Source organism: Eleutherodactylus coqui, chromosome 5 (genome assembly GCF_035609145.1).
Source record: "Eleutherodactylus coqui strain aEleCoq1 chromosome 5, aEleCoq1.hap1, whole genome shotgun sequence".
In the NCBI taxonomy this organism is placed as follows: domain Eukaryota; kingdom Metazoa; phylum Chordata; class Amphibia; order Anura; family Eleutherodactylidae; genus Eleutherodactylus; species Eleutherodactylus coqui.
Window position 1 is genome coordinate 204,178,985 of NC_089841.1, and position 24,215 is coordinate 204,203,199.

The following is a 24,215-nucleotide window of genomic DNA, read 5'->3' on the forward strand; positions in this document are numbered from 1 at the left end:
TTCGTAGGCCAAGCTACCATTAAGAGCTTACTTTTCACATAATACTCCCCTGGTGTTGGCATTACTCAGAAGAGCGGAAGGTACGTGCGACCCCAGAGTTTTGGTATAACTAGCTAATGTCGCTGATGAGGCATTTTTAACATCCTTTTCATCTATTCTCATTTTCTGAAGTATTCCATGTTCATGGCTTGCTCAGGAGTTACAGCCCACAAATAGGAGACTCATTTTTGTTTCCCTGCAAAGGAAACCATTTCTCATCTCGTCTATCATGTGCCGTATTGTCATGTTAACAAGCTATGCATGTAATGATCTGATTCTCAAGGATATCAGATGCTTGGGCATCAGTCTGCAGCTGAATGTGCTCACATCTCATTTCAACATGTTACAGGATCTGAGGTCAGGCAGGAAAATAACTCTTTCTGTTGTCCAGCATTCCTCATGCTGTATTTTCACTGGAATGCTTACGGTCTCTGAGAAGTTCCCGGCTATTTCATCCTTATTTCCTAATTCAGAGGGGGTCACATGTTGCTTCGTGTAGGAATTGTGGAGAACTTAAAGGTAAAGATTATATGTACTTAAGACCAGTGGGGAAATTTACCAAGACCGGCATTTGCAACGCCAGCCTTAGTCTGATTGCCCCGGCGCACGCCTCTTCATGTACCCAGTGCATCCCAGCAGCTCTGTGCGCCTTCTGAGAATTGTACGCCAGGACCGATCTAGTGTACATTTCTGGTATAGTTTACACCAGTTTCTGGTGTAAATTATATATAAATCTATAGGTCCGGGGCGACCATGCCCCTTCCCAAAAAGCCATGCCGAGTTTATGAAAAAGTTATAGGGCCAGTGCATAAAGCTAAAAAAAAAAATCACAAATTTTTACGCAAATATGCATTTGCACAAACATTTGCCACTCTTTTACTGCACAAATTGGCTTTCGTAAATATGGGCACACACAACTGCATTTTATGCTAGAATACTTGTTTTTTTATGTTTATGTATTGAATGTTTTAGACTTCTACGGAACCCTTCATTAATGACTGCTGTATCTTTCTAGGTGTCTCTTAAACACTTTTAAATGCAAAGGCCTATTTAGACACAACGATTATCGCTCAAAATGCACTCGAAAGCTGTCTTTTGAACGCTAATCGTTGTCTAAATGTGCCCGTCTTTCAGTTCTGCTTGAAAACGATTGTTCAGCAGAACAGCTGATAAGCAGGACCACACGCTGTGCTCTGCCCATAGAGAGCTGATTACAGCTGATAACATTGTATCAGCTCTTCTGAGCTATCAGCCCTGTGGCAGAACAAAGTGAAAGTAATCAGGAAACAGCAGGAGGTCTGTTCCCTGACTACAGCTCCCAGTGTCTCAGTTTATGCAAAATGATCGCTCAAGAGCCATCTTTTGAAGGATCATGTTTGCAGTGTAAATGCACCCTTAGCTACTGACTTATCTAGAAAAGTTAAAAGGATCTGCACGAGGCTCATTTACACGCAAAGATAATCTTTTAAAGGATTGAAAGATTGAAAGTTTTAGCGATCTTTTTGCAAAAAGTGTTAATTGCCATTAACACTTTATCATTAGAGATGAGCGAATGTACTCGGTAAGGCGGATTTCGCAATCGAGCACCGCGATTTTCGAGTACTTCACTACTTGGGTGAAAAGATTCGGGGGTCGCCGGGGGGGCGGGGCGGGGCGTGATGGAGCGGGGGGTAGCAGCGCGGAACAGGGGGGAGCTCTCTCCCCCCCCCCCTCTCCCCTCTGCAACCCCCCGCTCACCCACAGCGCCCCCGAATCTTTTCACCCGAGTAGTGAAGCACTCGAAAATCGCGGTGCTCGATTGCGAAATCAGCCTTACCGAGTACGTTCGCTCATCTCTATTTATCATTTTCATGTGCATGTAAAAGAGCCCCTTGGAGCTGTTTACAGTACCCAGCATATGTTAAATCACACGCCCAGCTGTCTTGAGAAAATGTTATAAATAGTTTTCTTTACATATTTTTTCATTGTAGGTTATGTCTAAGAGCAGACCAGTTGTTCATTAGCTATGATACAGCAGTTTAGGCCCATACATATAGTAACAAAACCAGCTTAATTTTGAACCAGTTTCAAAAGAAGCTATATTGAAGGACCAAATGACATAAAATAACTTGGAATAAGTACAAAAACAGTAAAGTAAAGTTACTCCTCTTTATTCACATATCCGCTGTAATTTTTTAAACATTGAATATTTGCTTTATCTTAAGGCTCCTACACACGACCATGCTTTCAGCTCGTATTACGGCCGCCATGCACAGCCGTGTCACATGGTGAATGGAGTCAGTGAAAAGAAATGGACTTTCATTGATCCATTCACATTAGTGTATAAACACTGCTTGTGGATACGCACGAGAAATAGATGGCAGCATGCTCTATTTCTGCGTACCATGCAGCGTGAGCCCCTGTACTTTTGTATGGACCATGTATGCAACGCTGTCCGTATGCAATACATTTCACACGGGCAACAATTCATATGCAACCCCGCTATGAAGTAGAACGGGAAATAACAAAAAAATGAGTCAGACTGTACATGGCAGCATGTGTGAGATACATGGCATCACACAGACCAGTAAAACACCGCAGAATATCCGCATACGGTTGTGTGAATGAGGCCTTAGTGAGACTGATTCTTTCCATTACCTCAGTGTTAGTTCACACAACAGATTTAATATAGAATGCACGTCGATTCCACGGTAAATCCACATCCTAACACGTTCAGTGGGAATCCATGTAGTCGGTACGGAGCAGATTGTTTTTCCAACACACGAATTTCATATCCCCATGAAGAGAAAAAATGAATGTTGTGTCATTTCTTGTTGTGCGTTGGGAATTTTGCACATACTGTAGATTTGCTCATTGAAAAAGGCTCAATCCGCGTGTAGATTCGTGGCCATACATACCCATAGCCGTGGACGACATTTTTTTAAAGAAACAATTTAAAGGCGAAAAAAATCTGCGTCGGACTTCGCCATGTGAACATACGCTTAGTCGTAAGTGAAGCAGTATTCACCTGAACAAGTGATATTGCTATTGTTGCAATAAAGCACTCATTGGAAGATTCACACCAAGTATATCCTACTATGCCTGTAGTTATCGTTGTCCAGTCTTGTACTCATTATGGGTACTGGCGGTGTACCGGAATGCAAGTTATGTTTTCAATTTTTTACTCAAAATGGAAAAACACAGCTGGATCTGAAAGGTGTCACACACGAGGCCCCATGAGTCTGAATGCTCTGTGTCACAATCGGATTGCCCCTAGCTAAAGTAAGGTGCAAAGTGTAATGGCCCTTTTACACGGGCCGTAAGTCTTTCTAACGATTGCACGAGCGCCGACGTAGCTGCTAAGGTCGTCAACACTCGTGCAGAGCGTTTACACAGAGAGATTTGCCGCTCCATCACTGTCTTCTCGTCTGCTTCACCTGTTAGGCCTCCCTCACACAGGGAGTTTGCAGAAACGCAGCGTTTTTCAACGCTGCGTTACTGCAGATTCCGCCACGTTTCAGCAGCGCTGGCATACTTTATGCCAGCGTTTTGGCTGCGTTTTCAGCTCGGCTGAAAACGCAGCCAAGAATGCTGAAAAGAAAAAAAGAAAGTAATACTCACCTAGCCGCTGCAGTCCGGGTCGCGGCCGCTGGTCTCTGCCGCTGATTCGGGCTTACTCGGCACTCCCAAGTCTATTGCTGGAGGCCAGGTTTGAGAACCCGGCCTCCGGCAATAGAGTGCTGTGATTGGTTGTCGGTGCTTGCTCGATGTCCAATCACAGCCCTTCATTGACTGTGTCAGCCAATCAGAGCTTGCCGGCGCTGATTGGCTGAGACAGTCAATGAAGGGCTGTGATTGGGCATCAAGCGTGCCGATAACCAATCACAGCACTCTATTGCCGGAGGCGGGGCGCTCAAACCTGCCCTCCAGCAATAGACTTGGGAGTGTTGGAGAAGCCCGGATCAGCGGCAGAGACCAGCGGCCGCGACCCGGACTGCAGCGACTAGGTGAGTATTAACTTTCTTTTTTTCTCTCTACCTAGCTGGGGCAGATTTTCGGGGTAGGGCTTCTATTGCAAGCCCTCACCCCGAAAATCGGCGAGCGGTTAACGCTGCCAAAAACGCGGCACCAAGTGTTGCCGCGTTTTCAGCAGTGCTAAAACCGCTGCCCATTCATTTCAATGGGCAACGCAGGGCTGAAAACGCCCCAAAATTGAACATGCATCGCTGTCAAAGCGCAGCGTCGGAAGGCACTGCGTTTTCAGCCCTGTGTGAGCAGCCCCATTGAAATGAATGGGAGTGTTGTACAGCGTTTAGTGCTGGGATGAAAAGGCAGCGCTAAACGCTGTATAAAACGCCCTGTGTGAGGAAGGCCTAATGTAACAAACCGCGAACGAATAGTGAGCGAATTTTGTGCATTTACACTGAACGACTATCGCTCACATTCGTTCCTTTGAGCAAATTTTGAGCGATAATCATTACGTGTAAATGGGCCTTTAAGTCACAATTCTTAGAGTAGCTTCCAATTAGTGATGAAGGCAGACAGTTAACAGGAACATCAGGAGGCCAGCAAGTACAGAATGTGGTACCAAAGAGTAAACTGATGTACAGTCAGCACTACTTGTTCTGTTCTGAAAACCAAAATTAAACTGCACGGAATCAAAATAGAAACATTTCAGTTTTGGGTTTTTTGAAAACCCATTGATAACAATGGGGAAGAAAGTGAAACTTTTAATTCCATTTTGATTTAAGTTTCTCTTCTTAAAAAAGGGAACGGGGGAAACAAAAATTACTAATGTTGGTGTGAACAAGCCTGAAGATAAAGGTTCTGATGCCCTTCTCATCATGAGCCCCAAGTGTCAGGTGCCCATGGAGAGAGGAGGACTTTGCTGTAACTGTGAGGGGAGGCATCACATAGCAATGACAACATGAAAGGTGAAATAGTAAGGGACATAATAATAAGGTTTTCGTGGCGCTAACACAACAGGATGTGCAGTACTTTTCTGAGGTTCTGCTTGGTTTCTCTCTATTCTTACTACAGTTAGTGTAGATTTGCTACCAGCTGCTCAATTGATTCCAGTCACCCGGAGGCAAAAAGCTTTCATGAAATAAAATAGCAAAGTTACATGAGGATAAAGCGCTTGGGCCCAATGCACACGGACGGATTTTTGCTGCGGAATTCACGGCCAGTTGCTCGTTGCGAATTCCGCAGCAATGTCCGTCCATAGCATGTAATGTAAAATGATTCTTCCACGCAAACGAGCGGAAGTCCACGAAGGAAGAATCGCAGCAGGCTCTATTTTTGTGCGAGACTCGCACAGACGGCTTCCATTGCAGTCAATGCAAGCCGTTCATCCCGTGGCAATTCCAAACTGTCAATTTGCCGGTGCGGCGTTCTCTGCACTGCTCATGTGTGTTGGCGAGTCAGCCGGCATACCCGCAGTGCATCCGAGACAGGTATATGGGGGTCACTGGCCGGCACAGGGTCGGACTTCGCTGCCGGAATCCGACCCGGCCGTGTGCATGTGGCCTTATATACTGCAGTGCATGTATGAAATCTATTGCAAATGTATGTTTTCTTTCTTCTAGGACTACCATCTAATATCTGCATCCAACATTTGCATACTATTGTGAAAATGTTAAGAAGTGTGGACAGTGAAGAAAGGTATTGTACTGTGTTTTGTATTTGTACCGTACTGTTTTGGAGTATTTAACTTTCCTCTTGGGGATGGTTCTAGGTGTCTTTTCAGAAAAGTGCTTAATAGCTGATATTTTAACGAAAGGTTTGAAAAAGAGAACCTACTTAAATCAGTTTGTTTTTCATGATTACCTGCTTGTGAATGTCACTTTCTAAACAAAATAATGTAAGTGTAAGGCCAAGTGCACACGTCCTGGTCCCATTCCACATGCGGGATCCCACCCTGTGCCCAGCCGGTGACCCCTGCATACCTCTCCAGATCTGTGTTGCGGGTGTGCAGCCGGCGCGTATGCACAGAACAGATTATGCTGCATAATCGCTAGGTGATTAGGTGGATCCCACGACCTTTCCATAATTATGATTGTGGAAGGCCCATGTTTTAGAGGGCTTCCATTGACTTCAATGGAAACCACCCATGCGGAATCCGCGCTGAAATAGAACATTCTGCAATTTTCCCTCAGCGAGCGGAAAATCGCAATTGATTTCCGCTCGTGGACATGGAAAAGCGATTTTGCATAACATGTCTATAGGCAGTATTTGCTGCGGAATCTGGAGGCGGACGCCTGCTCTGGATTCCACAATGCAAATTCGGCCGTGTGCATTCGGCCTAAAACTAAAGGAAACAATTCACAATACTTGTATCGTATAGCACACAGCTTGTGACCAAATCATTTTATATAAACTTATTGTTGTTGTGTCTGTTGGGTCTCGCAGATTAAATGGGCCAGTTACTCTGAACGAAATTGAGCAATAATCATTCAGTTTAAATGCAAAAAGGTAATTTACTGTTCGTTATCTCTGACTTTCAGTCAGCATAAAAACATTGCTGGGTGGCGGGCTTGTCTTTCAGTGTAATCGCTGGGTGCTTCATATAAAAGGGGAAGTGCTGAGTAAAGGCGCATTTACACGCAGTGATTGTCGTTTAATCGAACGACTCAACGACTTTTTTGCTTTCAAATGATGAGTGTTTACACGTAAAGATAATCGTTTGAAATCCTGGCCATTTCCCTCATTTGCTGGGGCATTTCATAGTGTTTATAAGTAAAGTGAACATATATAAGATAAGTGGACAATTGTTGGCTCATGTGGATGTGTGTATATGTGAAGAATCTATAGGTGGGCGGTTTTTAATGAGTGTGAAGAAAAAGCCATTGTCAACTGCTGCAGTGTGTGGATTGGCCTTTGACTGAGTTATTTTTTTTACATCGGCAAACAATCGCCCCTCCCCTCAGGTTGTTTGAAGAACTGCTGTTTGGATCTAACAACAAGCGAAGGAGCTAGCAACTATTTTCATGCAGACTGAAACTCAGCGACCAGCGACAAGTGAAAGAATAGCGCATGATGGCTTTGTGTTTACACGTAACGATTATCACTCACTTTCGCTCGTTTGAACAAATTTTGAGCTATTAATCGTTGCATGTAAATGGGCCATAAGAAGCCCGTGATCCAGCCATGAAGTTTTATCAGTCTAAACACTCTGCACGAGCGCCAACGTCCTTAGCGGTGTCATCAACGCTCGTGCAGTCGATGGGATGACTGTCATCCCATGTAAAAGGGACATAAGATAAGAGTTTAACAGTTGCTAAAGTGACAACTAGTGAAGACAACTGAACAAACAATGAGACAAAAGGAGATGGTAGCTTTCAATCTAAATGAAGTAGGGGGCGTGACCTAATAGGTACATGGTGGTAATTTTGTCCAGGAAGCCAGTCCATTGTATTGGCAATGAAGATATAAAAAAAAGCTGCATAAACCACCTGTTTATGTGATTTGCATGCAATCATAACAGTTGTTTGGTTCAGAATTGTCCTTCTCGTCAGCCTTGGCCGAAGGAATTAGGGGGCCTGAAGGTGGGAGGGAAGGTCCCTCAAGGGCCACTGATTGCTTGGATGGTGTCCTCCAGGCTGGTTCTACCCACTGAGATCCTTCTTGGGGGTGATAGTGATCAAATCAGTTTTTCTTGATTGTGGAGCTAATATTAACCTAATCCATCATGAGACAGTCAAATGCTTGGGGTTGGAGGTAAAACCTCCCGATCCACCCATTCCTGAGTCCGCCATTGACTCCTCTCCATTATCACAGAAGTGCTTGACATTTTGTCTTCCGGATATATGTTTAAAGATCGGATTATTCCATATAGAGATCATCACTCTACATGTCATGGAATCCCTTCCAACACAGGCAGTCTTGGGCCTACCATGGTTGCGTTTACATGCTCCTGTGGTGGATTGGTAGAAGGGAGACATGTCTAAATAGAGTCTATGCTGTAATTCTGTTTCTATCTCTGTAAGGGTGTCTTCAGTGCAAGTTGAGGAATTACCAGAATATATTGCTAATTTCACAGTTTTTGCGCCAGAGGGGGCAGATAAATTACCGCCTCACAGGGAAGGGGATTGCGCTATTGAACTTGTTCCAGACTGTAAACTTCCCAAAAGCCGTATGTACAATCTTAACTAAGCCTGAGAGACAGTCTATAAATGTTTTTATCCGGAACAGTTTGAAAAAGGGTCACATACATCTCTCAAATTCCCCACTGGCCGCCGGGTTGTTCCTTGTCAAGAAAAAGGATGGGGGTTTGCGGCCATGCATTGATTTCAGACAGCTAAACAAAATCGCCAAGCGTAATTTTGTCCCCGTTGTCTCTCATTCCCGATCTGTTTTCACAGTTAAATGATGCCAACTGGTTTTCAAAGTTGGATTTATGTGGGGTATATAATTTGGTTCGGATTAAGGAGGGGGACAAATGGAAAACCGCCTTAACTCCCTTGAAGGGCAATTCGAGAACTTGGTGATGCCGTTTGGTTTAGCAAACACTCCTGTGGTTTTCCAGTCCTTTATCAGTGAGGTCCTCTATAAATTTATCGGCTGCTTTGTTCTGGTATACCGCGATGATTTTCTCTTATCTTTTCGTTGGATTTTGATTGACAGATTTCTCATGTTCGCCAGGTCCTCCAGGCAAGCTTTTTGTCCCTGTTCATTTGAGGCTGCGGGTGCTGTCTGAAGTACATAGTTCTGTGTTAGCTGGTCATCCAGGGATTAATAATACCCAAAAATACAAGAACTTTTTGGTGGCCGTCATTACGACGAGATATTTTCAGTTTTGTGTCTTCTTGAGATGTTTGTGCTAGGACAAAATCGCTTTGCAATGGCCATGCTGGGAGGTTGATGGTAGGTCGTTTTAGCAAGGTGTGTCATTTTGTGGCTCTTCCCAGTCTTCCTAATGCTAAAACCTTGTCCAAATTGTTCATTACTCATATTGTGAGATTGCACAGGTTACCAGCAAATATCATCTCTGATCATGGGGTCCAATTTGTTTTCAGGTCCTGGCATTTTGTTTGCTCTCTGTTGGGAATTCAGCTCTCCTTTTTCCTCTGCATATCATCCAGAGACTAATGGGCAAACTGAGAGATGTAACCAGAATTTAGAACAGTACTTGCAGTGTTATCTTTCAGAGAAGCAGGAGGATTGGTCGGGGCTTTTGCCCTTCGCTAAATTTACACCTAACAATAGATCATTGGAATCTATGGGAACATGACCTTTCTTTTGTAATTATGGGTTTCATCAATGTTTTGGTCCTTTTTCCAACAAGGTGTCAGAAGTACTGAGGCAGTGTGGGAGGTTATTCAGAAGACGGTTCAAAATTTTAAGTGGGCAGTGGATAATAAGCTTTCTGAGGGGACTAATTTCTTGGTGGGAGACTTGGTGTGGTTGTCAACTAAGAACATAAAACTCAAAACAGTCCTTCAAGTTAGGCCCACAATTTATTGCCCCTTTCAAAATCATTGAAAAAATGAATCCTGTATCGTTTCTTTTGGAGATCCCTTGTTCTATGAGAATAACTAATGTGTTTCACAATTCTTTCTTAAAGAAGTTTGTTGATTCAGGAAATGGTTCATCTCCACCAGCCCCAGTTATGGTGGATGGAGATATTCAATTTGAGATAAGTCGCATAGTGGACTCTCATCAAGTTAGGAGATCCCCACATTATTTAGTAAATTGGCGTGGTTATAGTCCTGAGGAGCGGACATGAGCAACGGCTGCTAATGTCCATGCGGATCGACTTGTGAAAGTTTTTCACAGACCGAATCCAAATCGATTTGATGCTAAGGGTCCTGGGGCCCCTTCTAAAAGGGGATGTACTGTTATGGCGGTTCTGGGTTTGCTGCCATGCTGATAGTCTGGTGCAGGGTTTGCAGGTGGTTCTTCATCTTCTGTCCCTGGTGGGTGTGGTTTTAGGTGAGACATGCTTAGCCGCATGTGGATGATTGTCATGGCTCTTTAATCTGGCTGATGCTGGTCTGAATTGCTATTGAATCTTCTGACCATGCTCTCAGTGAGAGCTTGGTCCTGGACCTATGATTTGCCTGCTGCATCTCAAAGTTAAGTTTGTTCTTTTCTTTTATGTTTCGTATATTATTTTCCTGTCCCACATAAAGTTAACTTAGGACCGAGGTACGAGGTCAGGTACATCCTTAGAAGAAATTCAATAAAAGGATAGAACCAGCACACTGGAAATTTTAGCAAAAAGAATCCTCTTCTTTATTCCCTGGTCAATTGCATAAAAAATCTGCAACGATTCGACCTGATGCAACAGGTTTTTATCAAGCATGCAGTCTGAGGGCAATAAGCCCCCTTTATATAGTAACCTAAAAACACCCACAGTAAAAAGTGTACACACCCATACAAACACATATAGAGCATGATTGGTCCAGGCACAAACAGGTTACAGCTGCGGTAAATTAACTAATCAATATAAACAGAAGACTTACATATGTCATCCCGATATACACTGGTATACATCATCATCCGCGTCTATCGCGCCAGACTGCGCATGTGTGGGTCGGACAGCCAATAAACAACACGCCCATACCTACACTAGGCCGGCAGTCAACAGTGCGCATGCGTCGGCCGTGACGTGGAGGGTATTTTCACTACGTTGTAAGGAGGCTCTAAAAAGCAGCCAATTAAAGCCGCACCCATACCCGCTCTAGGCAAGCTATGTACACTGCGCAAGCGCCCGCTGACATCAGGTACATCCTTGTCAGGGCGAATTGCCTGCATGTAGGCAGGTCCTTGTCCCTGAGGTTTTTTAGATAGGGAAAGAGTTCCCATGTTTAAGTTCATTATTGTTTTAACACAGTTTGTGTGTTTATCTGCGAGATCTGCGGGTTACGGTTCCAGCACGTCCCCGGTGGACGTGACAGGGGCCCAACAGAGAGAGGAAGTGGGGCTTGTTCACTTTTCATTTTCCACATTAGAAAAATCTTCTGTAGATCTGCTACATAATCCGTTGTAGGAATCCAAGGCTAAGCCTCTGATTTCTGCTGCAAATTTGCATTTAGAGCTGCTGCAGGATGCACATGGATTAGCCTCATACAGTAAACTAATCCAAATGCAGATAACACAACATGGGTTCCACATTAAGAAATGACATGTGATCACTATAATTCATTTGTCAATTCAAACTGATCAATCTCAGGTAGTATGTGCAATAACCTATCACTGTGTTCTAGGACTCATTGACAGGGTAATAATTGGTGTTAATTAGAGATGAGCGAGCATACTCGTCCGAGCTTGATGCTCGTTCGAGTATTAGGGTGCTCAAGATGCTCGTTACTCGAGACGAGCACCACGCGGTACTCGTCTCGATTAAACGAGCACTGACCATTGAATTCAATGGAGCCGGCAATACAGCCGCCTCCATTGAAAGCAATGGGCTGCCGGCGATCGTGGGATGAATTGTCGGGAAGGGCTTAAATATATAAGCCCTTCCCTGCAATTCATCCAGAAATGTGTAAAAATAAAAAAAAATAGATACTCACCTTGTCCCAGCACATTTCTGGATGAATTGCAGGGAAAGGCTTATATAGTTAAGTCCTTCCCGACAATTCATCCCGCGATCGCCGGCAGCCCATTGCTTTCAATGGAGCCGGCTGTATTGCCGGCTCCATTGAATTCAATGGGCTAACATCGTTCTGCCGGGACAAGGTGAGTATATATATTTTTTTTATTTTTACACATTTATGGATGAATTGCAGGGAAGGGCTTATATATTTAAGCCCTTACCGACAATTTATCCCGCCATCGCCGGCAGCCCATTGCTTTCAATGGAGCCGGCTGTATTGCCGGCTCCATTGAATTCAATGGGCTAACATCGTTCTTCTCTGCCACAGCTGTTACAGCTGTGGCAGAGGAGAACGATCTTTACGCTGACAGTGCGGGGGGGGGGTCTCACTCTTGCCACTATTGTGGCTTAATAGTGGGACCTGGGAACTTGAGATGCAGCCCAACATGTAGCCCCTCGCCTGCCCTATCCGTTGCTGTGTCGTTCCCATCACTTTCTTGAATTTCCCAGGTTTTCACAAATGAAAACCTTAGCGAGCATCGGCGATATACAAAAATGCTCGGGTCGCCCATTGACTTCAATGGGGTTTGTTACTCGAAACGAACCCTCGAGCATCACTGAAAGTTCGACTCGAGTAACGAGCACCTGAGCATTTTGGGGCTCGCTCATCTCTAGTGTTAATCATTCGTAACCATCAAGGGAACCAGGACAGCAGTCCCACTTTGGTAGTTGCTGCTCTTCCACACTCATTAGGTTTAGCAGGGCGCGGGTCTATGGTGGTCAAAGGAAGTGTACGCTTTTGACCAGATATAAGGTATTGCCTTACTGGGACAACCGCATAACAAATTTTAGAGTATGTCTCTCCAGTGGCACAAGCTGGATGCAACCTATTGGGCACTAAAATGGGATATCTGTGGAAAAATGGCAATATTCACTCTGCACCATTTGCTGCATATTAATTCATGGAAACTACCTGTTAGGTCAAAATACTCACTACACTCCTATGATTAATGTCTTGAGGGGTGTCATTTCCAAAATGAGTTCACTTCTCAAGGGCCTCCACTGTACTGGGACCTGAAAGGATCTGCAAAACTGGCAAACTGACTTGGTACCTGAAAACCAATCCAGCAAAATTGGCGCTCCAAAATCAGTGGGGCTCCTTCTCTTTTGAGCCCTACTGTGTTTGTAGATTACAATGACCAATAGGGTATTGCCATACACAGGAGAACCAACTTAAAAATGGATGAGGTGTCTGTTTTCAGTGGCACCAAGTTGGACACTACATATTGGGCAGTAAAATGGTATATCTGGAAAAACCAAGGAAGAAAAAAAAGCTCGGGACCCGGCGTCCCACATACAGAAATGCTTGAGTCTCGCATTGTAGTCAATGGGGTTCGTTACTTGAGTAGAGCTCTCGAATTTTACGAAAAGCTCAACTCGAATAATGCTGACCCGAGCATTTGGGTGCTCGCTCATCTCTAGTAAGGGTCCTTGCACAGAGTATACAAACTGCAAAGCAAGTAGCTGCTGAGCAAGTTGGATACACTAAATGTTCAGTCAGTGAGGTATGAGGAGTTCCAGGAGAGGGCCAAATTTATGATGCCAAGGGAGGAGAAGCGTTTTGTAGCAGAAGGGATTGATCGACCGCATCGAAGGCAGAAGGCTAAAGGCCCTTTTACACGAGACTATTCTCATTCTGGTTGTTCAAAACCCTGCGCTCACATTGGGTTTTGAACGATAGTCGTCCCATATAAAAGCATGCTGAAACTGGACGAGAATTGACAAGTCGTTCACCTTTTAAGCAGCTCACAATCCAAACGACACATCGTTCGGTGTAAACAGCAGCTGTTCAGTACTGAATGGCCGCTGCTTACAGTGAATGGAGAGGGGCGGAGGGAGAGCGAGGGGAGAACTCTCCTTCAGCCACCCGCCTCCCTGCTGGGCGCGCTGTCGGTGATCTAGCAATACTCGCTCCTGTGCCAAGCAAGCATCACAGAGACGAGTGTCGGGCATCGTTTGCCTGACACTTGTCATGTGTAAAAGGGCCTTAAGGCTCCGCCCCCTCCCATTGCAATCAGCCAGAGGGGAAGAGAGAAGGGGGAGGGAGTTTAGCAATCATGCTGCTAAACTCCCTCCCACCTCCCTTCTCTGGCAGCTGTCATTGGCTCCCATAGGAGTCTATGCAGCGTCCGACGTATTCCGGACTGAAAGATAGTTCCAGGACTATCTGTTGGACCCTTCCTATCAGTCATTTATGGCTCATTTTATGCATGTGCCGTAATGTCCTGCTTTAAAACAAACATACATGCCACATCTGTTTCATAATCCAGCAGTCAGATACATAGAATTAAAACAAGATTGAGAAGAGAGAATACATGTAGGACACTCTAGTAATAAATATAGGGGCATAAATGGACCACCCAATATAAGATATTGTATATAGAAACTTATGTTAGTATGTATCTATTTGTTTATCTGCCCTTATTTACTACTTTATTATGTTTGTAAATATGATACCTGCCGGATCAGTTGATGTTATGGGATTTTATGTCTTGTTTCTGTCTTTGTAGAAACCTTCAGATCAGGAATAGATATGTTTTTTCTAATAATCTGTAGATTTGTTTTTACATTCTGTAGTGACTCATTTGATTCTTTTCCAGATCTCACGAGAATGTCTTTCAATCATGGTTTTTGCTAATTCGCTTAGGAGGATGGGTGGACATTGCAGCAGAGCAGCTGTTGACGTCAGAGCCTGAAATTTCAGACGACCTGCTGTGGCTTCTGGCATTTTACTACAATCCATGCAATGAGAGCCAAAGCAGAGGTAGAACAATGGTAGGTTGTGCTCTAAAGCAGCCTGTGTTTGGCATGAAAATGACGATCCTCAAAGCGTAATTAGCGTTTCACTGTTGCAATAGTAGGAAATACATTTACAATTCACGTAATTTATTTAACATGGGATGAAGAAGAAATGACATTAAACAATTAAACGTAATTTCAACTGATTAACTAATGTTTGTAGTTTTATGTATCAGCGTAGTAAAGTGGAGTATTATTGGCTTTATCACATATGTAGCTGAATCACGTATCAACGAGCAGAAAAAACGAGATTGGGCGGGCAATAGAGATGAGCGAGCATAACTCGCTAAGGACAATTACTCGATCGAGCATTGTCCTTAGCGAGTACCTTCCCGCTCGGAAGAAAAGGTTCGGCTGCCCGCGCGGGCGACAGGTGAGTTGCGGCAGTGAGCAGGGGGGAGAGAGAGCGATCTCCCCTCCGTTCCTCCCCACTCTTCCCCGCCCCCCGTCGGCACCTGAATCTTTTCTTCCGAGCAGGCAGGTACTCGCTAAGGACAATGCTCTCTCGAGTAATTGTCCTTAGCGAGTATGCTCGATCATCTCTAGCGGGCAATTAATATACATAAAATAGAGATAAAGAAGCAATGGGGTGCTACTAGTATGTCTGAATAGTAAGACCTATCTCGCAAGAAACGGCATTTCTGAGATTACTGTGTTCCGTTGAATAGTTAATCTAGTGAACACATATGTCTTGATTTGTTATTTTGATGTATGTGCCTGATAATCCTGCTCTTTATCTATAAGCTAGCAATAGAGTCACAGAGGTTTTTGGGCTATTAGGCCCACGCTGATCTCTCATCACTGTTTATATCTTATGTGTCTGCTCTCCATTATGTTTCTTTCTGTTTGTGATGATCTCTCAAACCCTGTATATGTGTTCCAAGCCTTGCTTTGAAACTGACTAATCCTATGCTTGGTCGCAGGCTTTCGGGTGTTCCACGCTTCATTTTCATACATGTTTTACTCCTTTTTTCAGGTCAATGCAGTCCATGATAAGTCTATTGGGGCCAATTCTCAGGCACTTCATGAATCGGCCCTCTACTTGGTTCTGTTTTGTACGGCTTTTTTCATCTCCATCAATTGCATGTTGGTATCGGATATGATAGTATCAAGCCAGTGCGTACTTTGATGGCCAGGTCTTCTTTTGCCGCTGATCACCCCAAGCATTATCGATCTTTCTAATAAATTAGCTCGCATTTTGTGGCCGAATTATGAGAGTCTCCGTTTCATAATTTTGCCCTCCAATGAAAATTTTTGTTTGATGCAGTCTAGAATTGTTTTGTTCATGATCTTGGTGGTCCAAAGAATTTGTAGGAGTTTCCTCCAGCACCCAAGTCGAAGTTGTGCTTGGGTAGATGATTGCGTTGACTATCTGGAATTTTATTGCAGGGCTTATGTGTTTGTTTGTTTTTTCAGATCTTATCCATACTTAACATTGTTCTGTCACATCCATACAGGTGTGAAGAGTGTCTTGTTCAGTGTCTGTCTGTAAGTGAGGCCGACACCTGGTGTGAACAGTGCCTTGTTCAGTGTCTGTCTGTAAGTGAGGCCGACACCTGGTGTAAACAGTGCCTTGTTCAGTATCTGTCTGTAAGTGAGGCAGACACCTGGTGTGAACAGTGCCTTCTTCAGTGTCTGTCTAAGTGAGGCCGACACCTGGTGTGAACAGTGCCTTCTTCAGTGTCTGTCTGTAAGTGAGGCCGACACCTGGTGTGAACAGTGCCTTCTTCAGTGTCTGTCTGTAAGTGAGGCCAACACCTGGTGTGAACAGTGCCTTCTTCAGTGTCTGTCTGTAAGTGAGGCCAACACCTGGTGTGAACAGTGCCTTCTTCAGTGTCTGTCTGTAAGTGAGGCCGACACCTGGTGTGAACAGTGCCTTGTTCAGTGTTTGTCTGTACGTGAGGCAGACACCTGGTGTGAACAGTGCCTTGTTCAGTGTTTGTCTGTACGTGAGGCAGATACCTGGTGTGAATAGTGTCTTGTTTAGTGTCTGTCTGTAAGTGAGGCAGACACCTGGTGTGAATAATGTCTTGTTCTGTGTCTGCATACATGGTTGATTTTCTGTTTGATGTCTTTGTAGGTGTGCAGACACCTGGTGAATTTTATGTTCTATGTTGTATTCCCCTGTGTCTGTAGGTGAACTGATGCCTGTTGTGTTATTTCTTCTGTCTGGTGTTCCTGCCATTACCGTCTAGGGCGAGCCAGGCCCCTAGGTTCCCATGTGGGGCCTTCCCTATTAAGACGATCCCCCTTCCCTCTTTTCTCCTTTCCAGTCTAGTATTCTTATTTGGGTTGCTTTCGTGTAGGTCGTTGTTCCCACAGCCCACACAGTTATGTTACATTATTTATTTAAACTCATACTGGCACTTTTAGCATTTGCTCTTTTTGGTGTTTCTCTGGACCTTATTTTGGGACTGAAATCTATTATTTGATGCACATCATTATAATGTATTGTGCATGTTTCATATATTTTTATATCCATGATATTCTATGTATTATCAACTTGATGCTGTTGGATGGGTCTCCATGTATTGGCGGAATGATCAGGTCTTTTTGTGCCTGTTTTTAAGATTGTTCTTTGTTATGAGGTTATAAAATATTTATTGACGTCCGCTTTTCATCTAAGTCGTTTATTTTTTAAGGGATATAAATTGCATATCTAGACACATTAGGGCACTTTTACTCTTTTTTTTTTTTTTTTTACTCTTCAACATGCCCCATCTTTCACTAGTAGTACAAAGGTCTTATTTAGGTTTGAAATATTACACTGCTGCTGAGAAGTGGAGGAAATATTTCCTTGAGTATTGGATGTGATCAAATTTAGTAACTTCTTCCAAGCTAAACTCTAAAGCTGAAATAGTTCATTCATGTTTATGGATTGTAAGCATGTGTATGAGAGCCTGGTATCTGTTCACATAGTTACAGTATAGATGTTAGCTTTTCCTAGCACTGATTTCACAGACCACCCATGATGATACTCTTAATTTAGTAAGGCCTATATTTGTTCAACACTTTTAATTAGCATTTTTACATAAGGTTTAATCAAATTAAATATAGGCTGTTCAAGGGCTTGTAACTCCATGCATCCCTTGTTTTCCAAAGGGTCAATTGTTTTATGCTATCTCTTCTTCATCCGACTGCATGTGTAGGATTTTACATGCTAGAATAATAACATACAATACAAATGGGGGTTGTATAATAATTTGTTACTGAAAATTAGATTTTTAGGTTAAAGTGTTAGTATTAGAGATGAGCAAGCCTACTCGGTAAGGACAGCTACTCGAGCGAGAATCTTTGCGGGTGAGCAGACAGGTACTCGGTAAGGATGATACTTGCTCGAGTATCTGTCCTTACCGAGTACGCTCGCTCATCTCTAGTTAGTATGCATCAATTATATAATTAGAATAGTTTTGACCCAGAAGGGTAGATACCATTCTGTAGTCATGGTGTTTCATTTTTTATATTAGAGGACCCGTCCACTTCCCTGACATGACTATTTTAGTAAATACTAGTGGAATAACCATTTTGGAGCATCATTTCTTAGAATTGAGTTGTGCAATTCCTCTGTTAATCCTCCTAAAAAAATTCTGAACAAATTTAAGACCTGAGTGTTATGAGTTGGGGGTGTCCCAGCGCATTGCCACTATCCAAATAGTGCTAGCAGCGTTAAGTCCCATTTACACGCAACGATTATTGCTCAACATTTGTTCCAGTCAGCGATAATTGTTGCGTGTAAACGCACATCTGTCTTGCACTATTCACTCAGTTGCCGCTTATCGCTGAGTTTTATTTGTTCAGCAGTTCACTATTCGTTCCATTTGAATGCAATGCGCTTGATAGACTGAAAGACTTGATGGGGGACTGGTTGTTTGCCTTGCCAAACACAATGACTACTTGTTTACTCATGCTGGCAGAAGACAATTGATTTTCTTCACACTAATTAAAATCCTGCTGGCTAGAGTTTCCCTCGCATAAACAAACACCCGCCTGAGCAAACAACATATACGGAGTTCACTTTAGCTAATGAGGGAAATGGAGAGGATTTCAGACGATTATTTGTACATTTTAATGCACAGTATTTTATGCAAAAAAAGTTGTTAATTCATTCAGTCGTTTAAGCGATAATCGTTGCATGTAAAAGGGTCTTGATACTGTGCGTGAAAACACCTCTTTGACAATGGGACTGGTAAAGCCCAGTCGTCAAACTATTCATTTATAGGCTTAATAACAAAAGAACAGCACAATGTAGAGTTCCAAGAAAAGACGCTCCAGAATTATTTCATGGAGAAGACAAGAATTTACTAAATGAGGCAGGCTAGAATTACTTATGGTCCCTCTTCTCTTGAAAATTATAGGTTTTTTTAGTTAATTAGACTTCTTATACATAATACAACTACTTTTATATTTCACATAGTTACCTATTTCTGCAGCTGCAATAATACCTTATTTTCCAAAAGTAAGAATAGGACTCAGCACAGATGAGAATTTGATTTTACCGACTGCATTGTACAGGATTATCGCGTTCATTTATACAGTCACACCTATACAATGGATATAGTGATGGACAATGCACATGTTCTATGTGTTAAAGCACATGGGGAAATCAAGCACTTCAGACGCTTTTAGACTGGGTTTCAGCTCTCTAAGACCTACTGTTTGTGACATATTTGCTAAAATTCGAAACGCAACTCCACCAATCTGTACCAAATTTGCCAAATAAGTAAATTAGGCACTTTGGAAGGTTTTGGCTATCTAGCACCTACCGTTCTCGACATACTCGCAAAATATCGAAATAAAAAAGCAAATATGAGATGAGACCCACTCTAAAACCTTCCGAAGTTCCTGTTTTTGCTAAGTGCCCAATTTGGTGCTATAAAGCTGTTGGTTTCATATCTGTAACCACACACAAGCAATAAACAGTTACACGAACTAGACCCATGTGAAGCCGGTTAATTCTGCTAGTAATTGAATACATCTGACACAGTTGCCAGTTACTTTGACTTGACTCCATAGTAAAGTTGTGCTGTTCTAAAAACACAGGTTAATCCTTTTTTTTTTTTTATTGATTAGCAGCACACATTTCTTACAATAGTGATATAATGCTATCTTGTGGCACAATATATCTTTACACTTCCTCAATATTTAACCAAGATTAAATCGTCTGAATTGTTTGTACTTAGTACAAAATTATTTTCACAATGCTTTCACATTTTCAGGTTACGATCTTGTAATCCATAATGGCTCTTTCATCAGTTTCTTAGGGAAAAAAAAGCACATTCTGGCTAAAAGCCCTGACAGCTTAATTGTAGACACTAAAGAAATGTCTGGCCTTCACTTTTTGCTTTTTCAGAGTTAAATGTCAACTCATGTGCATTAATGCCTAAAATCTGCCTTTCCTTCTAGAAGTGAATGGTCTACTGACTTTGTAATGTGGATTTCAGCAGTCACTAATCCCTCATTTGGAATAAGCTAGTTAAAGAAGTTTCTTCTAGGGATGTCTACATGCTTGAGGTCCTGCTATCATTAAAGCCCATTATCCTTCATCAATACAAATTAATCATTGTAATGTTATTTTCTTTAGGTTGAAGCCAAAGCTGTTTATGAATGCTTGGTGTCACTCCGGAGAAGTTCAACCATTTGTGCCATGTCATTTCACAAATTACTTGAAGAAAATAAATCAAACCCATGGCATCCACGTACTTTGCAGTTGATTAGACATCTGTGTGTCACTTTCATTGTATTCTGTCCCAAGTGGCACAGCGTCGCCAAGGACTGTGTATCTTATGTAAGTGTCAATGTGTAACGAGTATACATACTGCCAGAACCCTTGGCTAGTAGTGGTCACGAAAGATTCCAAACCGTATATAATATGTTGGTGCTATAAAAACTACAGATCATCGTCTGTTATTATTTCTCAATGAAGCATCCTAATTATAATTCCTGATTTAATATACCGGTAGTAGGTATTTATTGTGCTGTGCTCATTATCATGTAACTTTTATGTTTAGGCTGAGACCTCTTTTTGGCCCCAGAGTATTACAGTCATAAACTATGAAACAAAGAAGCATGGAATGAACATATGGCAACATCACACACAGAATGAATGTAAAGCATAAACAGTGCTAAATATAGCTTAAGGATACATCTGGCTATAGATGCAGATATATAAATAGTCACTGTGGAAGTGACCTCGAAGTAAAAAACCTTATCAAAAACTTCTCCTCTGTCTAACCTGTAACTTGCATTGTATTAACGAGGGGCAAGAACCCTGAAACAGCTGTCTACAGATGGGTAACGGCTTTGGTTAATATTAGAGTTGAGCGAACATACTCTGCAAAGCTTGATGCTCGTTCAAGTATTAGCGTACTCGATGGTGCTCGTTACTGGCTTTTCTCCTCGCAGTGACGTGCCTGTTTTAGCCCCGCCGCGACGCAGCGTGTGTCATTGGCAAATGTTTTGTCTGGCAGGCAGGGGAGAGAGAGACCGACCGACCCCTAGGGGAAAAAAAAAATAGCTTGGCACCCGGCGTCCCACGTACAAAAATGCTCGAGTCTCCCATTGTAGTCAATGGGGTTCGTTACTCGAGTAGAGCTCTCAAATTTTACGAAAAGCTCAACTCGAATAACGCGGACCCGAGCATTTGGGTGCTCGCTCATCTCTAGTTAATATCCTTAGTCATATTTCACGGCACTTTTCTGGGCCGAACATTGACTTACAGGGTAGCTACTTATAGTTGACACTACATAGACTGCTTTTTTTTCCTTTTGGAAGGGACGTATTTTCCTTCCTTCTGACCCAAGCAACCAATGATAAGGGCCTTTTTACTGCACGATTAGCGGTCAGATTCCCGTGATTCAGTGAGGATCGTGCATTAAAAGGCCGTTATCATTGGTTGCAATCATTCAATGTAAATGTCTGCAGGAACCTGAATGATGAACCATAATACATTGGTAATTTGGATTGTGCAGACATAAAAATCAAACGACTATCTATATAAACAGGCAGTCATTCATCTCTGAAAAACTGCCTGTTTATGGAGGCCGACCGCCAGAATAATCTCCAGCCTGCTCTGCCTCCATTCACTGAGCCATGACCACTCCTTTGTAAAAGGAGTAGCGATTGTCGCTGGGATTGCTATCAGGCGCCCAACATTTGTCCTGTGTAAGGCCGCCTGCACATGGATGAGTCTGATTCCGCATGTAGAATCCAGCCCCAGCAGCAGTTGTCCACACGTGTCTGCTCTGTTGCCATCTTTCCTGTACTGCAAATGGACCCGGCGGCTCACCGTTTATTGCGTATGGGCTGCAGGTCCGATGGCTTCCATTGACTTCAATGGAAGGCATCCGTGTGGAGCCCGCATGAAAATGGAGCATGCTGCGATTTTTTTTTTTTTTTCCCCCCCTTCGTGAGTGGAAATCGCAATGGATTTCTGCTCGTTTGTAGGAAGCTGTGGATCTTTATCGGAAGTAATGGGGGGTATTTGCTGCGGATTCGCGATGCAGGCCTAGACCGCGGATTCCGCAGCAGATATCCGCCGGTGTGCAGGCGGCCTAACAGGACCCTAAACTTTCTACTTGTCTGTAAAGGGATCTTCTGTAGAGATGAGCGAGCGTACTCGGAAAAGCACTACTCGCTCGAGTAATTTGCTTTATCCGAGTATCGCTTTGCTCGTCCCTGAATATTCGGGTGCCGGCACGGAGCGGGGAGCTGCAGGGGAGAGCGGGGAGGAACGGAGAGGAGATCTCTCCTGCCCGCTCTCCCCTGCTCCCCGCTGCGACTCACCTGTCAGCCGCAGCGGCACCCGAATCTTCAGACCCGAGCACAGCGATACTCGGATAAAGCAAATTACTCGAGCGAGTAGTGCTTTTCCGAGTACGCTCACTCATCTCTAATCTTCTAAGCTTTTACATTCTGCTTCTGCATTGTTTCTGGTAGTGTGAAATTTTGGTTATTCAGTGGAGAAAATGTATGAATGAACGAACATGTGTTCTAGTACAGTATAATGTCAAGTGTGATGGGTGTGTGTTTGATTTGTCACTGTTGATGTAGAAGTATCCCTAAATCCCAGTTTAGTAGTACATTTCTCAGCATGAATATTAGGAATATTTGAAGATATTTATACTATTACGTATGAGTATTTTACAATTAGTTCTGCAGAATAAAACTCCTGCATAGTTTGGACCCTTTTCCTAAATTCCTTCGATAGATCTCAGTAGAGGATGTAGCGTTTTCTTCATACAGGATTGTATTTTATATTTTACAGTTTTTTTATTGCTACTTTTTCAAATATTGCACATTCTAAATTTTATGGATATTGGATTAAATTGCTTTCTAGCAACTGTTACATTTGAATCTATTTTTTTTTAGTGGCCGCAATAAAAAAAAGTGACTTAAACACTTGTAATATAAAAGTTAGAAAAGTTAAAATGACGGCCTCGGCTGACATGGGAATCTATTATTTATATGATTTGTTTGCTTTTTGCTATATCTGTCTTCCTGTTTTGGTTGGAAAGCCTTTGATTTTAGGACCTAAAGTCAAGGTCATGGTCTGATCAAATTGTGGGGAGCCAGCCCGTACTTTGTGGAGATTAATTAGAAACATGAACATTGTTTGTGTTGTGGTCATATTCTGGCCTATTAGCATTTGGGAAAGCACACTGCATATTTGTTTGTGGAATATCGAAAGGCATTTGAGGATAATGTTACTTGTTTCCTTTCTCTCAGATGACTCAGACACAGGAAGCTGCCAGTGAAGTTTCTGACATACTGGCTCGTACTTTAAGCAGACTTGATATTCCAGGAATGGAAAGTCAGAAGATAATCACGATTGTGCGCAAACTGCAGCAAGACTTCTAATAGGAACCAGAATAACAAGTCCTAATGTGTCTTCTACCATCTCTGCATACAGGTTGTATCCGTCTCTCTCGGCCAGTGGAAATTTGATGTCTCTTGGCACTAATTTGGCCATGTCACTTTTTCCTGTACAAAAATGGAGCTATTTATTCACAGCTTCGACTCGAGAGAATTGCTTATTTAGAATGCAGATGTCAGGAAGTTGCTTGTGAGCAGTTTAATATTAATGAGTGATTTGGACATTTCAGCAGGATTATTTTTAAGATGATTTATTGTGGAACCTGCGGTTCTTACGAATATGTGTTTTTGAATAAAATTGCTTCATCTTGTGCAGCTAGAATGTGAATTTGCTCTCTTCTTTGACAACTGCACGCTCCAACATATAATCTCCAGGAAGGCTTTCTATATGAAATAATGTGCTGCCTACTGTAAATTATTAGATTAGAAAATCAGTGACCATCAGGCCACTAACTGCGTTTAATACAAGGTACAGAACTCTAAAGTAGCCTCTAATATTCTTTGGAGTTTATAGTAAGGGGGTACATTATTTCTTGTATTAACACATCAGCTGCCGCAGAATCTATCTTTAAAACTTCTTGTCATGATGATTCATATGAAATTCTCTCATCATTTCCTAGCGATATGCCATAACATTATCAGGTGGAAATACCTCTTTGGTGAGATATAGCACTTAGTCTGGTAGTGGGGAACATGAAGGATGCCATAGCCATAAGTCCTCAATTATACCTTGCCAAGTTTTCTATAATGCATTAACTCTTTTTAATCCAATTTGTATTCTGGTTTTCATAGGGGGCTTATTTTTTTTTCTGCTGTTATACAACAGCGCTATATGCTGGCTAAAGCCAGTACTGCATGAGGTGACACGTTGGATAGGCTCCAACAGCAGAGAGGCTGGCAATATACAGTAAGAGAACCCCGACGG

General features: G+C 42.8%; 1 protein-coding gene across 1 annotated transcript in view; it reads left to right on the forward strand.

Annotated features, from left to right (window-relative positions):
* FANCC (FA complementation group C) overlaps positions 1-23,612 on the forward strand; it is a 128,647-nt gene extending 105,035 nt beyond the window's left edge. Inside the window, exons 11-15 of the mRNA XM_066604083.1 lie at positions 8-80; positions 5,607-5,682; positions 14,221-14,395; positions 20,001-20,204; positions 23,144-23,612. Of these exons, the coding sequence (XP_066460180.1) occupies positions 8-80; positions 5,607-5,682; positions 14,221-14,395; positions 20,001-20,204; positions 23,144-23,275 (660 nt within the window). The 3' untranslated portion in view covers positions 23,276-23,612. The remainder of the gene's footprint in view (positions 1-7; positions 81-5,606; positions 5,683-14,220; positions 14,396-20,000; positions 20,205-23,143) is intronic.
* Positions 23,613-24,215: the final 603 nt, after the last annotated feature.